Source organism: Vombatus ursinus, unplaced genomic scaffold, assembly GCF_900497805.2.
Source record: "Vombatus ursinus unplaced genomic scaffold, bare-nosed wombat genome assembly UNPS02004698.1, whole genome shotgun sequence".
NCBI lineage: Eukaryota > Metazoa > Chordata > Mammalia > Diprotodontia > Vombatidae > Vombatus > Vombatus ursinus.
The window spans coordinates 715,269-734,848 of record NW_020944476.1 but is presented as its reverse complement, the minus strand read 5'-3'; the positions used below and the strand labels follow the sequence as shown (position 1 = coordinate 734,848).

The 19,580-nt window shown below is 41.7% G+C and overlaps 1 protein-coding gene across 2 annotated transcripts in view; it reads left to right on the top strand.

Moving 5' to 3' along the window:
- MCM3 (minichromosome maintenance complex component 3) overlaps positions 1-18,157 on the top strand; it is a 42,940-nt gene extending 24,783 nt beyond the window's left edge. For both annotated transcript variants that reach the window (XM_027840299.1, XM_027840303.1), the window contains 6 exons: positions 2,048-2,198; positions 3,461-3,601; positions 13,469-13,575; positions 14,186-14,271; positions 14,651-14,720; positions 16,579-18,157. In XM_027840299.1, coding sequence (XP_027696100.1) covers positions 2,048-2,198; positions 3,461-3,601; positions 13,469-13,575; positions 14,186-14,271; positions 14,651-14,720; positions 16,579-16,777 — 754 coding nt within the window. In that variant the 3' untranslated portion in view covers positions 16,778-18,157. The remainder of the gene's footprint in view (positions 1-2,047; positions 2,199-3,460; positions 3,602-13,468; positions 13,576-14,185; positions 14,272-14,650; positions 14,721-16,578) is intronic.
- Positions 18,158-19,580: the final 1,423 nt, after the last annotated feature.

The window sequence follows — 19,580 nt, the reverse complement described above, 5'->3', positions numbered from 1 at the left end:
CCAGTGTTTCTAGTATTGCTCTCTGGGGCCAAGCTCTTCTTTCTACATGATAATTTATCAAATATTTAAAGATATTTAAATTATATGTAAACATATACAGCACATTGAAATATATAATACGATATAATAAATATGTAAGTAAATATATAAAAAATTTTATATTTAAATTCTTCAGGTTAACCAACTCCAGTTCTTTTAGTTGATCCTTATATAGCATCTCTAGTCCTTTCACCATCCTGGGCTTCCCCAAGTAGGACATGCTTCAGTTTGTCTACATCTTTTCTAAAATGTGGTGGTCAGAGCAAAAATACTCTTAAGATGGCTTGACCAGGGCAGAGTGTATCAGATCTTTTGTCTCCTTCATTCTAGATAACTATACTTCCCTTAATGAAGCTTAAGGTGGCATAAGTTTTTTGGGTTGTCAAAACCATTCATCTAATTATTTCTTCTTTTGGTCTCTAATATACCCCAACCACAGTGTTGTAACTGTTTGCATTCTACCCAAGTTAATCCTCATCCAAATACCTTCTTACTTTGTTTTTCCCTTAGGTTCCTGACCCAATACAAAAATGGTCACGAACTCCTGTTCTGCAGGAAGAGCCTCATAATTTGTATTGGTCTATATCAGTGATCTTTCTTCTTTCCATTCTCTTCTGTGCCCTTCCACCTTCCCCCTTCTTGCCACAGATATCTTTCCTCCTTCTCTTTGCTTCCTTTTTCTGATTTGTTCCTCGAAGCCAAGCTTCTCTTCTTTCAGGGAACACATGCTCTCTCATAACCTGGAAAATAAATAAGTATTCCTCTAGCCCTCTGACTTTATCACCTGGAGCAAAGATCAGTTTGGATTATGTCTTTACATGGATACTATGTGGTACTGGCAGGAACACAAACATGGCATGTTCTCTTGGGGGTCACATTAAAATTCTTATCCGCCATACTTATTTGAAACAAATTTTAGAGTCTTTTGCCTTGCCCAACTCTTGTGGCTGCTATCTAATGTGGCCAAGCAGCTTTTTGTGGGGTGTGAGACTTGAAACTCAAATATGACTGTACGGGGCATGTTCTTCCATGTGCTGTATTTGCTCTGAATGGCCTATGGAAAACAAGCAGTAGATATTTGAGGTTCATTGAGCGTATGGACCAGGAAGCATCCGCTGTTCTAGGGTTACCTACCCTGAAGAACACAACTGGTGACTTCTTTTCAAATGGAAATTGAATCTTTGAATTCTGGTTTATCTGAACTTTCAAACTGATCTCAGGTCATTTGAAGGCTAAAGTGGACACCTAGAGGTTTGTAAATCAGAGACTTATAAATCAAATCCTGGCTCAAAGGTGAAGTGTAGGACCCTTTGCCTATCTAGTTCATACAAATCCATTTGAGGTAGTGGAGGGTACACAGTGCTTTCCAAACCTAGAGATCTGTCCTCTTGAATCTTGACTGTGCTGTGATCTATGGTCAAATCTGGTCAAATCCTTTTTTTCTATAAGGATGGTGAGCCTGCCACCAAGGCACTTTTTTAAGGCAGTTGCAAGTAATAATAGGCGTGGGGTTGAGGGGCAGCTAGGTGGATAGAGCACTGGCCCTGGAATCAGGAGGACCTGAGTTCAAATCCGGCCTCAGACACTTGACACTTACTAGCTGTGTGACCCTGGGCAAATCACTTAATACCATTGCCTAGCAAAAAACCAAACATAAACAAAAAAACCCAAAAAAAACAAAAAAAAGGCATGGGGTTGAGGAGTGCATTTGCAGGCATATCTTCTCTTGATCTTTTTTTTTTTTTGGTCTCATGGATGCCCTTGGCAGTCTGGTGAAGCCTATGGGCCTTTTCCCCAAATAATGTCTTTAAATGCATAAAATAAGGTATATAGAATGGCAAAAGAAACCATAGGCTAATAAAAAATAAAGGTGTAAGTATTTTTCCCCATCCAAGTTCATCACTATTCATGGACATCCCTTAAAGGTCCTTGGACCCCGGGTTAAGATTCTTTGGCCTCCATGAATAATGGTGAGGATTGTCTCACTGGTGTTTTTGTGGGGGCCCAGGGAGAAGACAGTGAGTGCAGCATTCATGAAGAAGTACATTCATGTGGCCAAAATCATCAAACCTGTCCTGACACAGGAGGCAGCCAGCCACATTGCTGATGAGTATTCACGCCTACGAAGCCAAGACAGCATGAGCTCTGATGTTGCTAGGGTGAGTGAGCCCACTTGGAGGGGTGTGTGAGTAGTGGGTAGGACTGTGCTTTGGAGGGCTTTGAGAGGATATGAGTGGGTTAGGGATGGTACCCATAACTGAACTATTTTTATTCCCCTGGCCATTTCTTTCTGAAGGTATGAAGGGCTTTGTGTTATAGTATGTAGTCTCTATTTCTCTTTTTTTAAGGTAAAGGCATCCTGAGTCACGTTTAGCCTAGTTTTTCATATCTAATTGGTACCAAGGGACATATTGTGGTAGGCTAAGGGTAATCCCTAAATATGCTTTGTTTCTTTTAGGAACCTTTCACATTCTAGCCAAGGCTTTTTGATCTCCAAAAAAACTTAGGGTTAGCTAGCCCAACATTTTTTTTTTTGACATAAAATCATAAAATTGGGGAAATATTTCTAAAGTTTTATTATTTAACATTCAGTTAAAAAAAATTGAATTCCAAACTCTTCCTCCCTTCCATCTCTCCCCCACTTGAGAAGGCAAGCAATATGCTACCATTTATACATGTGAAATCATGCAAAACATTTTCATTTTAGCCATGTTGCAAAAGTGAAAAAATTATGCTTCAATTTGTACCATTCTCTGTCTTGTGGTGGATAGCATAAATCCTTTGGAATTGCTTTGGGTCATTGTCTTGATCAAAGTAGCTAAATCTCTCACAGTTGATCATTGTTACAGTATTGCTGTTACTGTGTACAATGTTCTGGTTCTGTTCACTTGAGCTTGTATCAAATCATAAAAATCTTCTTAGGTTTTTCTGAAACCTAAGCCCCTCATCATTTCTTACAGCACAATAGTATTCCATCACAGTCAGATGCCACAACTTATTCAGCCATTCCCCAGTTGATGGGAATCTCCTCAGTTTCCAATTCTTTGCCACCACAAAAAGAGCTGCTATAAATAGTTTTGTACAAAGAGGTCCTTTTCCTTTTTGGTTATTGTTTACCCTTCAGTTTTATGGACATCAATGGGGCTCTTCTAGGTTTTTAGTTAATTTTTTTTCTTAGATTCTCTTCCAAAAACCACTCTTGTTTCTAAGTGATCTTCCTTTTCCCGTGTTGGTGCCCTCTTTGAGGCATCCAGATTTTAGAATTCTCTACTGGAACCTGCTATTGGCTTTCCAAGAATTTCAAGCAAACCTTCATTAACTTACCTCAGTTCTTATATTTGTACACTGGGAATGATAACTGCCTGCCCAGAGCTCAGGAGCATAATGACCAAAACTGACTCCTTTTCCCTTTTTCTCCCAGACATCCCCAGTCACAGCCCGGACACTAGAGACTCTCATCCGATTGGCTACTGCCCATGCCAAGGCCCGGATGAGCAAGACTGTTGAGCTTCAGGATGCAGAAGATGCTGTGGAGCTGGTCCAGTATGCTTACTTTAAGAAGGTGAAAACCAGGGGTGGGATGGAGATAATTGGGACAAGGAACAAGAGTTATACAGTCTCCAGGGCTTAAATCTATACCTGAAAGTTGAATATGGAGTTATAGAAACTCGTTAACTTTTATTTTTGTTTTCAATGTGTGCTTCCTATCATACACATCAGTCTTATAACCAGCATACTTTTAGGAGAGTTGCTTTCAGTGAATAGAGCACCAGGCCTTGAGTCAGGAGGACCTGAGTTCAAATCCAGTCTCAGACTAGACACTTGATACTAGCTGTGTGACCCTGGGCAAGTCATTTAACCCCGATAGCCTCACAAAAACAAAAAAGAAAGAGTTAAAAAAAAAGGAGTGTTGCTTTTGGAGGGTGTCCCTTGGCCTACACCCCATTTGGACATTTCCAAATTGATTCTGTTAACATACCCAGATCAGGTATTGGCTACATAGGAGATACGTAGGGCCACCCATATTTGGTTGATTATGTCCACCATTCCCAAAATACCTCCCTTTGTGAGTTGAAAGGCAAGTTTAACAGTAGTCTCTTAGTGGCTTACGATTTTCAGCGAACATACCAGTTCCATCAGTACCCCAGATACCTGTTTCTCATTGCACTTCTTCTCAGGGGACTTAAGTTTCTTTCTCTTAGTTGTCTTTGTTTCTTGATGGCAACATTTTCTTTTCTTTTTTTTTTTTCAGCCAAAGATAAGGTTTATTAGAACATCCATCATATTGGGCAGACTTTTAAGGAGTACGAATATTAGTAACCTATTAGCTTAGATTTTAAGAATCCGAGCAGTGGCCAGATTTTAAGAATCTAAGCATCTTAATGGAGACAAGATGGACCTTATATACAGAAAGCCTGTGGAAGGGATCTAGGAGTGGCCAAGTACTTTGGGGTAACTCCTGGGACCTGGCCTAGCTAGGATTAAGTGTGGGAAATGGCCAGGGGCCATAGGGAGGTAAGACCATGGAAGGGAGATTGGGTGTAACCACAATGAAAGACCTTGATGGGATTACAGCCTTAGGTGAATGCCAGAGACTTGGTCATGTGGGAAAGTCCAGGGTTTTTCCTTTCTGGGACCCAGATCCCAACCCCATCATTTGCTTCTCAAACAAATGGGACCCAAATTCTTTTGGAATAAGGGGCAAAGGTCTCAACTTCTGAAACTGCTTCCTGCTGGCAAGGGGCGTACAGCTGTCCCTGCCTTGAGGGACAAAAAGGAGGTTGACTGGAACCGAGCACAGGCTGCATCCAGGGAACGATGTGGGGACATTGGCTAGTACTCGCTGTTTGCTTCCAGCTGTAGGTGAATGGCCTGTAGTCTGGAAGACACAAATCTGACAGAAAAAACTGCAGGGCCTAGATATAAAGCAGGGACTAGATTTAGGGCCCAACTTTGAGAGGATAAAATATCTTTAGCTCTGTTTGGATTCAAATAATTCAATTTTCCAACCGTGCAGTATCAAAGCCACCTCATAGCCAGACTCAGGAATAGCCAGGTGGGTAACATTCCCTTTTGAAGGAATATAATGGGAAACTGAGCCAGGAGGATCCCATCTTAGACTGAGGCTAAAATTGTCCTCTCAGCTTTTCCCAGTGCTGACTTCCCACCAGTATCACCTTCTCTGAGTAGCTTGTGGCATTTCTCTCAGATGGTGGATTATTGATTATCGATGGATTATGACCCATCAGACAACTCAAAATAAAATCCTATGAGCTTTTATCTCAAACAGCAAGTTTTACTAATCACAGCTTAGGAAAAACTTCCAGGATTTACATCTCAGACTTAAATTTGTCCTGGTGTAAAAAGCCAATCATTAGAGATTTCTATACACTTGCAAATTCTCAGCAAGCCATACATAAACCTAAACAAGCTTTTTGGCTAAATTATTTTAGCGGTAACCAAATTATGAAAAGTTGCTTGACATAACTGATACAGAAAGTTCACCAATTTGAAACTTGAAACAAACCCATTACCAATCAAGTGACTTCAGTTTTGTCAAATGGTTTCCAAGTTACTTTACACAGAGAATCGGCATCTCATCATTAACAGTTAAAACTAAAACTTTAAGAAGAGCGTGCTTACCCAAGTTTGGAGGCTAGCTTCTTTACCTTGAGCAAGATGTGCTGAACCTGGGTGATGCTTCCAGGCAAAGGTTGCCCTAGGGCCCAAGCCCATTGCCAGTGGGGCCCATGCTGTAGCTGCCTGTCCCTCCCCCTCCTTCCTTTCCCAGGTGGGGGAGGGCAAAATCAAAGGTGAGGGGTAAAGGGTGAAACTCTCTTCTCTTATGAGAGGGGTTAACAGACACCCTCTTGAGAAAATCTGCCAAGATATTTTTAGCTGTTCTACCTTTCTCTGTAACCTCCATGAAGGAGAATTCAGGGGTGCAGAGGGAAGGGAGTAAGTAAGCCTCAGGGAACCAAAAAGCAACTGTGGTTTTCCCCAATTCCCTAGCGTCGAGGGAATTAACAGATACACTTCCGGATAGGGCATCCGTCCTTGTCCTCTGTGTTGTGGAAGGTGTACCCAGGTCCATGGCCTTGAACTGACCCAGTGGACCAAGAGCCTGAGAGCGTCAGACCAAGTTAGAGACAGCCTCGTAACTGTCTGTTACCTCCAAGCCTTGGTGCTTGGAGAATGACCCTAACTGCAGAGCAGGAAAGGAGGGGGGGGGGGAGGCATACATACCTTCCAGTTTTGGCTGGAGAAGAACTTGGGGTTAGGCAGTTTCCCTGTACGGGTCACCAAAACGATGTGGTTTAGGGGTTCAGGGGTCCTGGGACCCCAAAATTACAAAAGAATTTGACCCAAGCCTTCTTTCAGCCAAAGACAAGGTTTATTAGAACATCCATCATATTGGGCAGACTCTTAAGGAGTCCAAACATTAGTAAGCTGTTGGCTAGATTTTAAGAATCCAAGCAGTGGCTAGATTTTAAGAATCTAAGCCAATGGCAACATTTTCTAATGTCTGACAAGGTAAAGTTTACCATCTCATGAGGGCACAGCATGTGTTGGTAGCCAGGAAGCAGATGACAAACCTCATCCTCTAAGGGAGCAGCAGCTGCTGTGATTTGAGGGCATGGAAGTGCTCTGAGGGACAGCAGCTAGTTGGCAGGCATCAGGTGTCATAGACAGTGGGCCAAGGGGCAGCTAGGTGGCACAGTGGATAGAGCTCTGGCCTTGGGAGTCAGGAGGACTTGAGTTCAAATCTAGCTTCAGACACTTGACACTTACTAGTTGTGTGACCCTGGGCAAGTCACTTAACCCTGATTGCCTAACTTAAAAAAAAAAAAAGGACAGTGGGCCAAAGGGATGGGCGGAGGTGCTGGCTGAACACCACTGATACCACACCCTTCTGCTCTTGGGCAAAGAGGAAAAAGGCTTACCATAATCTGGAAGGCTCAGAGCTGATGCTGAGAGGAGAGATCTTTTAAGTTGTTGCCAGATGTTCAGGAAGCAGAGGCAGAGGTTCTAGGACAGAGTCTTCAGTTAGAGCCGTTAATGGTTTAATAGTCTCACCAAAGGATGGAATATACTGTCCTCAGTGACTTGCGGCTCCTAATACAGTGTTTCTGTCTTCATTCACACAGTGTTGAGTTCCCTTCCAGATGACTAGACAGAGTCACTGATTGGAAAACTAAAGGCTGAGCATTGTTTAGTGAGAGTAAAGCAATAGCTGTATCGGGAATGGTAGAGACAATGGTATCTGGATTAGGTACCTAGGAATAGCATAGGAATTAATAGCACAGAGAACTTACCTAGAGAACAACAGAGAGGTTGTCATCAGAGGCTGACTTAGATGTTTTAGGGTACCCTCTATCAATCATAGATGGTCCAAACAAACAGTTCTTTATTTTACTAATTTAGCTTTGGGTAGATTTTATATGGAAAACAGTAATAACTAATGGTGATAATTTTATAAAAGGAACATTAAAAGAAAACAACAGGACTTTTGAGAATGTCCAGATTATAATTTCAGAAGTGGTAGATGGTAATAATTTTACACAAAGATCATTAATTCTGCCAATTGAGAAACAATGACTTTTAAAATGTCCAAATTGTAATTTTAGAGATACCATGGTTTAGTTGGAGGAGGGTCACCTTTTATCTCAAAGGAGCAGTATGGCTTGATCTTAAAACCTTCATATTATTAGAGAAATCAGCCCAAACTAATTCAGAGGTAGTAGATGGAATCTGCCTAGTGGTGGCATTGGTAATAGTGGTTATTACAAATACAGAGAGAGAATAAGGTGAACAATCAATAGTATCTCTAAGTATAAATTTCTCTTTTTTGGGGGGCGGGGGTGAGGCAATTGGGGTTAAGTGACTTGCCCAGGGTCACACAGCTATTAAGTGTCAAATGCTTGAGACTAGATTTGAACTCAGGTCCTCCTGACTCCAAGGCCGGAGCTTTATCCACTGCGCCACCTAGCTGCTCCTATAAATATCTTTCCATGATGTCAACTATTTGGCATGAACTGCAATGAGTGATGTTATTGTTAAATGGTCAGAAGTTAGAATCAGGAAGCTCAGATTTTTCAGTTTCATGTTGTAAACCATCTTTTCCCTCACCAATACCTACATCATTCTGAGGGGTACTAAAGTTTCTTCATGGCACAGGATTGGGTAAAGAAAACTCAACCTGTCTTGGGCTGGTCCTGAGGTTTCTCTTCTTCTGATCTACCTGTTTCTATAATTTCTAGCACAGTGATCCTTTTTCCCCACAGTAAAAAAGAATCTAAGGGTTTGCTTTTGTCTGCTTTGGACTCAAGTGCAGGTGCCATTGAAAGAGTCTTCAGGTCCCGGTTACTCAATTTCGCTTCTTTCTTGTTCTTAACCCTTTTCAAAAATGCTTTGAGCTTCTTTGGGCTCAGTAATATTCTTCTGATGCCACTCAGGGCAATTATTCATGGAAAACTCTGATTTCTGAGGATGTCCAATTTACAAAAGCTGTGTTAATGATTTTGGCGTCCTCAGGGTTAATAGGGTCAAGTCCTACATAATTTTTAGCTCCTTTGTGGACATGGTCATGGAACTGGTCTGGGGTCTCTTTCTTTTCTTGCCTAATTTCCTGAAACTTGCTAAAATTCTCTGTTAGCCTCTTTTGCTTGAACCAGTCTATCCTCATCTGTAGGAAGATTAGGGTTCAGATTTCAATCAAGTTTAGGGGTCTGGGTCAGATTATATTCAGGGAAAGGTGGCGGGCAATCCCCCCAGCTTGGCTGTTTCTCTTCATTCACCATTTCCTGTCTTACTTCTGTGGTTTAGGGGTGTGGAGGAAAGCTAAATATAGCTTCTTCATTTTCAATACCTTGAGAAGAAAGTTCACTCCCTCAGTACTTGAGAAGAAAAATTCCTAATTGATTCTAATAAATCTGTGGCTTGAGTAGCTAGTCCAAGAAGTTCTCTAACATGCAAACAAAAGAAAGGGATGATAAGTTCAGTTTCCTCGGACATCCTGTTAGCACAACAGAACGAAGAGTTGACTATTGTATTCAAAAAACACCAGAGGAGGTAAGAAAAGAATAAATTTAAGAATTGTTTTTAAAAGATTTATAGCTTTAGTTATTAACCTAAATGTTTCTAAATAGAAAAAAATAATTATTTCTAAAAAAATAATTATTTATGGCTTAAACAACTAATCTAAAAAGTTTCTTAATGTACAAAATGTAATCACAGAAAATTGAGAAGAGAAAGTAAGTTCACCAGCTACTCTCCCCCCCCCCCAAAATTATTTATTTATATATGCTAGCAATTCTTTTTAACAAATCTATGGTTTGCATAGCTGGTTAAAGAATAAGGCAGTGTAGAAACAAGAACTTTCATTAGAACAAAACACACAGACACGCGATAGACAGTAAGCAAGGACCCATGTCTTGTTAATTCCTTTTGTAAAATCTTCCTTGCCATTTACTGATTGCCGGCAGATAGCAAAACCGCTTTGAGTTTGTCACTGACTGAACTCGACACACAGAACAATTAGCAAGGGTAAATCCCAGTTTTAAAACCATATCTAAATAATACCCTGTCTAACGAAACTATTGTCTACCTATACTGAGTAAATGAGTCCCTTTCTACCACTAAGCAAATCTACATTGTCTCCTTTTCTACTTAGAATTGCAACTGCTTTTGGAGGGGTTTGGGAGAGAACTCAAGCAAGTCATTGCTTTTACTCAGCCGTCTTGGTTCTTCCCCTGCAACTGCTTTTGAAGCCATGACATAACCAGCTACTATTGTAGCTTAGTGTCAGGCTGCTAAACCCAATCTCCTTGCTACACCTCTCACCCGTAACAAAGAGAATCCTAACTAAATCCCTGCTCTGAGTTCTACTTTCTGCTATGACAAGATATTAACTGGCCTAACCAGAGGTATGACCAGGCAGCTTATAGTACCTTGTAAGTATGGGCTCTAGCGGCTTGTTTCTGGGGTTGTTTGGAGGCTTAACTTTCCCTCAACAGTCTGTGTGGTGTGCCCGCACAGACTCACGCTAACTTCCCTATGTTTGTCTCCGTACACAGAACAGTTAGATCTCCTTTTCAACAGGATTTACTCAGGAATCCTAATCTATATTCTCATCTAAAATCTAAAAATCTGAAAATCTGGTACCAGTCAAATAAAGCAGATAGACAAACACAGAACAATGAGTGAAACATGGATTTATTTTCCTTTTTTTTTTTTGCAAATTTAGTTTATAATTAATTTTGTATCTTAGGAAACTTTTTAAGATTTTCTTTTCCTTTTTGAAAGCCAGAAGGAAAGGCATAAGGACATTATAGACCAAAATACAGAATTTTAAAGTCACAGTTTTAGAATCTCCAATCACAGATTTTAGTCTCAAATTATTTATCTGTCTTTTATGTCTGCAACTTCTAGTGTGGCCAGCATTGGAAATAGAGAGAGAAAAGAGAGATTTGTCTTCCATGAATATTTTTTGAAAATTTATTTTTTACATCCTGTTTCTTTTTGGTTGCTCAAGCGAAAAGAAAGGGCGTAAGTGAAACATCTATTGGCTATGGTTAGCACAACATATGGAAAGCACAAGACAGACACTTACACAAATGGGCCTTTGAAGGACATGTCTTATTCTTAATTTCTGGAAAAAAAGTAACAGTTACCTGGTTTCTGGTGGTGTGAAATCTTTCTCCACACACTTTTAACTTTCTCTTTAAGTGAAAACCAATCTAAGATGAAAAATTTAGTAAGAGAAATGGAAAAGAAAAACAGGATCCTCTTAAAGTTGGAGGTTTACCTGAGCTTAGAAAGGGATCAGCAAGTGAAAGGAGTCCAGGTTCAGGATGCTCTGGAAAAGGAACCAGGTGTGTAGTTAGGTGCTGGAGTCTAAGCTGTGGTCCTTTTCTGTCCCGTATGAGATGCCACTGTAAAAAAGGAACTACGAAGCCTTTCTGGGCAAAGAAACCAACTTTTATTAAGAGAAACAAAGTGGAGTCTACAGTTAGCCCCTGACTGTATGGTCTGACACCCTGAGATACAAAATTCACAGTTATTTGTAGGTCTCTTGATTCACATATGGTGCAACAAAGTCCTCTAGAGGCTCATTCATGCAAGGTTGCATTTTGCGGGTCATTATTGCCCTAACTTTATGACATCCTAACTTTGTTCATTGCATAATGCCTCAGTTAGCCCTGTATGGGGTTTTCTTACTTTATAACTTTAATGTAAAGATTATATATAGGTATGATTATTATGGTCACATACTTAAGATACTTTGTAATGATTTAGTTATACTTCTAAGGTTAACTAACACAGAAATTTCCCAAGGACTGCATCATGGTTTGGTTACATACAGGTGTTTTTTTTTTTTTTTTTTTTTTCACCCAGGACTGTGTTCTTACTATAAATCATAGAGTTACTTCTCATCCTAATGATTATAGCTGATAAAAGATTAGCAGGCCAATACAGAGCAAAGCACTCAAGACATTGATTATTTATTATTGATCTTTTTCCTTTCATGACCCTGCTGGCCCTGACATTTTGTGATTCTGTGATCACCTGAGCCAACCTTCCGTCATTTTACAGCTAAGGAAGTGGGTCCAGAGAATGAAGTACTTTGCCCACGGTCAAACATCCAGTTTGTGAGGGAGAGCAGTGTCCTTCTCCAACATGGTTATACCTACTGATGGGAAGCCTGGGTTTGAATGTCAGCTCCAACGCTAGCAGTGTGACCATGGGCAAGTTACTTAATCTCTCTGAACATCTGGTTTCTCATTTGTAAGGTGGCGATCATCAGTAATGCTTGTACAGCTCACTCCACAGGGTTGTGGCAAAGAAAGTGCTTTGTAAACCTTAAAGAAATAAGTGTAGATAAGTGTGGTTGTTATTAATGGGGAGACTATCTTTTTCTCTTAGTCCTTGATCTCTGCCTTGAGCCAACTGTGAGTTTGGGCATAGATCTCATTTTCTTCTCTAGGGGGATTACATGTAGGATAGCAGTCTGTCTCTAACCATGGCATGAAGAGGCAGTGTGTGGGAGACCCTGGGTGCCTTCCATGACATTGGCCTCAAAAGGTCAGGGATTTGTGATCTTGAGAATGATTAATGTAGTAATTTACATGGAATTAATCCTTTGTAACCTCAAGGGAATTTGTGATTACATATGCACATACATAGAATAACAAAGACTCTATTCATGCACACACGTATAACACATATGTATGTAGGCATATATACATTCATATGCCTCTATATCTACAGGTGTATATATGTAAACATACATGTACAAACAAAAAAATTATACATTATGTTAAACATAATAGAAACACATGTTACATAGCATGTATAAACATGCATGCACGTATGTATGTACACACATTCATACATATATATGCATAGCTCATCAGTACACTAATTCACAGCCTCTGTGACCTCTTAGACTTAGAGTTAAGAAGATCTGAGTGTCCAATTCTACCTCAGGCATTTAAGAGCTGTGTGACCTGGGCAAGTCACTTAACCTCTCTGTACCTTGTACCTCAGTTTCCTTATCTGTAAAATGGGGATAATAAATAGCACTTTCCACCTGGAATTGTGAGGATCAAATGAGATATTTGTAAAGTGCTTTGCAAACATTTAAAGGGATAGAAATACTATTATGTATACATGTATATATGTACATATACACATTCACATTTATATTACATGTATACACGTATTATAACAACAACAACCACAACAATAATAATAAACATTTATAGAGAGCTTACTATGTGCCAGGCACTGTGGTAAGTGCTTTACTGTTACCATCTCATTTGGTCCTCGCAGCAGCCTCCCCAGGAAGTAGGTGCTGTTATCATTCCAATTTTTTGGATGAGGAAACTGAGGCAGAAAGGTTAAGTGACTTGTCCAGGGTCATACAAGCTGTTGGAAATGACCACGGCCGGGTTTGAGCTCGGGTCTTCCAGACCCAAGGCTCAGTGTGCCACCTAGCTGTCCTGAAGTATTATTATGTATATATTATATATATTATGTCTGTATGTATATGTGTCTATATAACATTTTTTAGTGGAATATGACTTCATTAATGTGGGAAGTTCCTCATCACAGAGTCACTAAATGTCCGAGGTGAGCTTAGAGCTCAGGGCTTCTTCATGCTAAGGGTTTGATCTCTATCCACTGTGCCATGCTGACTCTCAGGGATTTTATATGCATTGTTTTATTTGTGTATAACAGTCCTGTGAGTTAGGTGTAGTGTAAGTATATTTTACCTTGTTATACATGGAGAAGGACTCTGAGACATGGAGAGGTTAAGTGACCAGCTATTTAAGGGTCAGAACAGCATAGGGTGTGGCTACTTTGTTATCCTTCTGGTAGGATCCATGCATCTAATCTGTCTTTTAATTTCTGGGTTTGGTTCTAGGTCCTAGAAAAAGAGAAGAAGAGAAAGAAACGAAATGAGGAGGAGTCCGAGACAGAGGATGGGGAGGACCAAATTCAGGATGGCCATGAGCAGAGGAAGAAGAAGAAGTCAGTGGAGCAGAGGAGATGGAAGGAGGAAAAGGCTTTTTTGGGGTGGCGGGGAGGTGGGGGTGTTCCCATGCCTGTTTGCTGAGGAATGCTTGGTTACTTCTCCTTCCTTGAAGAAAGCTGGTCTGGGCTGTTCACAGCAGCATCTCAGGCCAAGGTTGCCAGAAAAGGAGAATGTGCTTTCATGTGCTTTGCCCACAACTAGGATCTCTTGAGTGTCAAGGAGATGGATGGAGCAACAAGCCCAGGCCAGGTTGAGATCCTGTAGCCTGTGTTTCTGTACCTGTAGAGAGATGGCTTTTTGGAATCTCAGTTACTTTTTGAAAAAATGAAAGCTTCAAGGGCTATCTATATGATCAAAGACTATAAATTCCTAAGGGGATTTAGGGAGCTTTGGAAAGTGATGTTTGTTTGTTTTGTTTTTTTTTTTGGTGAGGCAGTTGGGGTTAAGTGACTTGCCCAAGGTCACACAGGTAGTACATGTCAAGTGTTTGATCTGAGGCCGGATTTGAACTCAGGTCTTCCTGACTTCAGGGCCGGTGCTCTATCCACTGTGCCACCTAGCTGCCCCGAAAGTGATGTTTTTAACCTGTGTCAATCAATTCTCTAGGAGGAAGGTCGATGCCTCAGAGGGGAAAGAAGGGGAATCTTATGACCCCTATGACTTCAGTGACACAGAAGAGGAGATGCCCCAGGGTGAGTGTCCTTCACCAGTTTGGAGGCCAGGTTGTCAGGGTTTGCATCTGGAGGGCAAACCTTTAGCTATCCATCACCCCAGGGCAGGCTCTTGTTTTCAGTATCCCCAGGTATTAGCTGGTTGTCTTCCTTGATTTCCTTTTGCAGAAATCTTTCCCTTTTCCCACCTTGGACATTGCTCCATCCTTTAAGCTGAATTTCCTTTGGTTCTTCTATTGTGCTGTGTATCATGGAAACACCTGATGCATTGGGGTTCACAGGACCTCTGTATGAGTTGGGGTTTGTAGAAAATAGAACAGGCAATTTTTTTTATTACTCATTATAAATTTGGCTTCAACTTGTTATTTTTTCTGTCCCTCCATTTACTCTTCTCCTGCAGTGCATACTCCAAAGATGCCTGAACCACAGGAAACCAAAGAGGGCCAGAAGACAGAGTTGGCAGAATCCAGGTGAGAAGTCGTAGGGAATCATTACATCTGTCTTTTCCTGAGTTGTCTGTGTCAGTCAGTGAATAAATCAGTAAGTATTTATTCACTTGTTATTTATATGACTGAGGTGATGATCCATTCCTGGAATTATTATCAGAAAGTCACACCTAGAAGGAAGGTGACAAATCCTATGGTCAGGATCATACACTTAGAATTGGAAAAGGGACCTTAGAGGCCATCTGATGCAACCCTTTCATTGTACAGGTAAGGACACTGAGGACTAGGAAGGTTAAGTTAGGGTAACATAGCTAGAAAGTATCGGGTGAGATTGGAACCCAGGTCTACCATTATGATGTTGTCACCTAAACTCTGTGAAAAAAAAAAAAGGGCTTAGTCCAGATGACCTCCCGTCCTTAAATCTGTGATCCTATGTCTCCCAAGTCCTGCATTCTTATCTTATTACACCATTCTTCCTGTCCTGACTCCCTCTTTTTGCAGTTAGAAAAATCAAGGGGAAGGCATTTGTTCAAGGTCACAGGGTAAGTGTTAGAAGTGCCTCTGACATTTACTGTAAGTATGACCTTGGACAAATCACTTAACCTGTGAGCCTCACTTTTCCTCATCTATAAAATGGAGTTGGATTAGATGGCCTCTTAACCTCTCTTGTCCTTAGTTTCCTCATCTGTAAAATGAGGAGATTGAATTAGAAGTTCCTAAGATCTCATGCAGCTTTGAATCCTCTGGTGCTTTGTTAGCTGTTAAAGGATTCTAACTTATCCTGAGAAGATCCTGAGATGGGGATATATAATCATTAAGAAGAACTCAAAGCAGGGGTCTCCCAACTTACTAGTTCATTCACCTTGGGAGGGATGAAGATGCTAGGAGCCATGAGATGATGGGACAACCTGTGGGGAGAAGAGCTTGCTTGGGCTCAGAACTCCCTCTCTGTTGGAAATAACCACTGATTCGCCGGGGCTTGCTCAGCTGGGTGACAAGGAACCTCATTGTAGAGCAAAATAGTCAAGTCTCCTAAAAAAGGAAGCTACTAGGGGCGGCCATGTATGATGAGTGGAGAGAGAAAGAAGGGGGGTGGGGGACCAGATTGGGGGTGGGGAGAGACAGACAAACAGACTTAGTGCTCTCAGATCTACATCTGGCTTTGATGACTTTGGAGTTGAAAGGTGCCCTAGAACATAGTGTTCCTTTTTTTTTTTTTTACATCATAATCAATTCTTTCCATCACAGCCATTTATAGATACGATGGGCCCCTCCTTATCTCCTAGTCCTTGATGAGCCCTGTCTTGGAAACAAAGAAAAACAATTAAGCAAAACCAGTCCATTGATGACTATCTAGCAGTGTGTGCAACACCAGCTCTACTGAAAGAAGGCTGTGCTGCGCACTTTTAAAAAACGTGTTATTGTTTTCTTTTGTCTTTATATTGCCTTAATGTCCAAATACATCCTTTCTCCCCTTCCTTGAGAGCTTGTAAGGATAGGGACTGGGCCTAAGATTTCTCTGATAGAGTGCAGGCCAGCGCTTTATCGCCAATTTACCATTTTAGAGTTGCCTAGAGAACCGAGAGAGTCTTCACCCAGCAGCTAGTATGTGTCAGAGAGGGGACCCAGGTCTTTTTGGCTCCAAATCCAGCTCTAATCACCAGGCCACTCTATCTCTCCCTTGTAACAGAGAATAAAAAAGAGGAGGAAAAAAAGGGAGTTCATCAGAAATAACCAACACATCCATGAAGATGTGATCTTCCACACTCGTCTCCCACTTCTGGAAAGAAGGGAGGGAGGTTTAGCTATCCACTTGAAACGTTCCTCCATGCCGCCCATCCATACCCATTCTGACTGTAATGGTTTCTTCTGTCTTGGGCAGGTTGAAGGAATTCAAGGTTGCCCTCTTGGAAGTGTTCCGGGCAGCCCACGCCCAGTCTGTGGGTATGAATCGTCTTATAGAATCCATTAACCAGGACAATGAATCGCCCTTTTCCCCAGCTGAGGTCCAGGCGGCATTGAGCAAGATGCAGGATGATAACCAGGTCATGGTCTCCGATGACATTGTATTCCTCATCTGATTCTGCTGTTTCCCTGACAAGGGAGCTTCTCTTTAAGACTGGTTTCGTTCAAGAAAAGTTTTCCCCATCCTTTCCCCACTCCCTCTTCTTGTGTTTATATCTCTTTCTGCATACATCCCTTTTTCCAGCCTTTCCCCGCTGACTCATTATACTGCCGAGACTGCCAAATGGAAGCTGAGAGCCTTGGTGGGTCCCATTGAAGTTGAAGCTGGACTTAAAGGGAAAGCTTTGAAGATGGAACTTCATGCTTCATGTGTGGTGACAGGGAAGAGGTGGAAGAGACACCTTGGGGCCCTGAGGCTCTTTGAACAAGCTACCCCCCTCATTGGGAAAGAAAAAAATCCTCAGTGGCCTTTTTTCTGTGCAAGTCAGCAATGACACTTGACTCTTTGATGAAGCTTCTGCTTTGGTTGTGATCCATTTCGACTGAGATCTGCTGGTTGGTTTTTCAGGCCTCATCTGAATTAAGTGCCCTGACTGCCCCTGCTCCGCACTTAGGCTGTCCCAGTTTTAAGACCCGGCTTTCACTTGTTTGAAATAGCACAGGAGGCAGTATCCTGGGTTAGTTGGCTCAAGTATGCTTTGAAAATAATCCAGTGGTTTGAGAACAATACACTTTTTTTTTCTTCTGTAATGATCTGGGTAATTGCATTAGTTCACCATTTTGATAATGTAGATTTGGCCTAAATTGCCTGTGCGCACTCCCTTCCCCCCCTTTTCACCTTAATGTGTGTGTTCCCATGCATGCACCGATTGTTTGGTTTTGCTTTTCAAAAAAAAATATCTTTGGCGATTCACTGCTGCAATTGCTGCTCAGGGGCACTGACACCGAGCCACCACAGGGTGGCGACAGGTAGCTGTACATAGGGCAGTCCCAGCTGGAGAGGGGCAGACAACTGGGTTCAGGCTAATCTCCTGGGATAGCTTTCCTCTGTCATCTATAAAAACATTTAATTAGCATGGATAACAAATCAAATCCAATAGTGGGGGATACCCTTTCCCTGGAGTCTAGAGATAGCCAACCAAGCTGGAGGAAGCCCAGTTGCCTAAGGAGTGAAACCTCCCAGAAGCCATTTCTGGAGAAGAATAATTGGCCAATTACTAGTCTTTGGCAGGACTGAGATGGCAGACCTTCTGATGATAGATGAGCTTTGGGGCAAAAGCTGACCTCTCATTTTTCAGGCCTCGGTGAAGCTATACTCATTGAGTATCCCAGAAATTTAAGGTCACTAGCCTTTTTAGGCTATGGATAGACACTGCCCAGCAGATTGCATGGGAAGTGACTGGTAGGACCTTCTGCTATAGTAAAATTTGAATGTGGTTGGTTTGCTAGCCTTTGAAGAATTTTTTTAAAAAACAGTAAAACAAACATTAAAGTTCTTTTGGGAATTGCTCTCTTGAATTGGAAACTGAGTTGGGCTGGCAGGCACGGCTGTATGGGAGGAGTCAGATCAGTTCTCAGTCAGTGTTTATTAAGCATCTACTATGTGCCAGGCTCTGCATTAAGTACTGGGGATACAAAAAGACAATTCCTCAAGGAGCTCACAATCTAATGGGGACAACAAATAAATACAAACAAACTATGTAGAAGATAACTAGAAAATAACAGAGAAGGACACTGGAATTAAGAGGGTTTGGGGAAGTGTTCCTTTAGAAGATCAGATCTCAGTTGAGCCTTGAAGCCAGGGAAGCCAGCAAACAGATGGAGAGGCAGAGCATTCCAGGCATGAGAGACAGAAAACTCCGGGAGTGGAGTGATGGAGTGTGTCTTATTCATGGTACAGCAAGGAGGCCCAGCATCACTGGATTGAAGAGTATTCTGAAGGGAGTAAAGTGTAGGCAAACTGGAGAAGTAGGAAGGGGCAGGTTATGAGGGGCTTTGAATGTCAAGAGAGTTTATATTTGATTCTGGAGGCAACAGGGAGCCACTGGCATCTATTGGGGTGGGGTGATATAAGTGACCTATGCTTTAGGGAAATCACTTTGGTGGCTAAATGGAGGATAGATTGGAGTGGGGAAAGACTTGATATGGGCAGTAGGCTATTGCAATAGTTTGGGTATGAAGTGATGATGGCTTGCACTGGAATGATGGTAGTGTCAGAGGAGAGAAGGGCATATTCAAGAGATGTGGCAAAGGTGAAATCATTAGGCCGTGGCAACACATGACTTGGGGGTGAGAGGAGTTGAGGATGGCTTCCAGATTGTGAGCCTGAGTGACTAGGAGGACGGTGTTGCCCTCTACAGTAAAAGGAACATAGAAGGTGGGGAGGGTTTAAGGAGAAAATGAATTCAGTTTTGGACCTGTTGAGATGTCTACAGGGCGTCTAGTTTGAGTTATCTGAAAGACGGTTGAAGATGGGAGATTGAGAGTCAGCAGAGAGTTTGGGGCATGAGAATCACCAGCATGGAGATGGTAATTAAATCCTTGGGAGCTGATGAGATCACTAAGTGAAGTAGTAAAGAGGGAAGGCCAGGACAGAACCCTGAAGGGACACCTAGGGTTAGAGGGGGTGATCTGGAGGAGGATCCAGTAAGGGAGACTGAGAAGGAGCCGTTAGATAGGTAGGAGGAAAGCAGGATAGAGTAGAAGACCTAGAGAAAAAAGTATCAAGGAGGAGAGAGTAATTGACAGTATCAGAGGCTACAGAGAGGCCAAGGAGAATGAGGACTGAGAAAAGGCCTGGATTTTGTAGATTTGGGAAAGTCACTGGAGAGTGGGATAGTGAGTTGATAAGGGAGGAATGGAAGGATTGCCAAGCAGCAGTGAGGGCCCACTTGAGGTTGTGTAACATACATTTGAAGT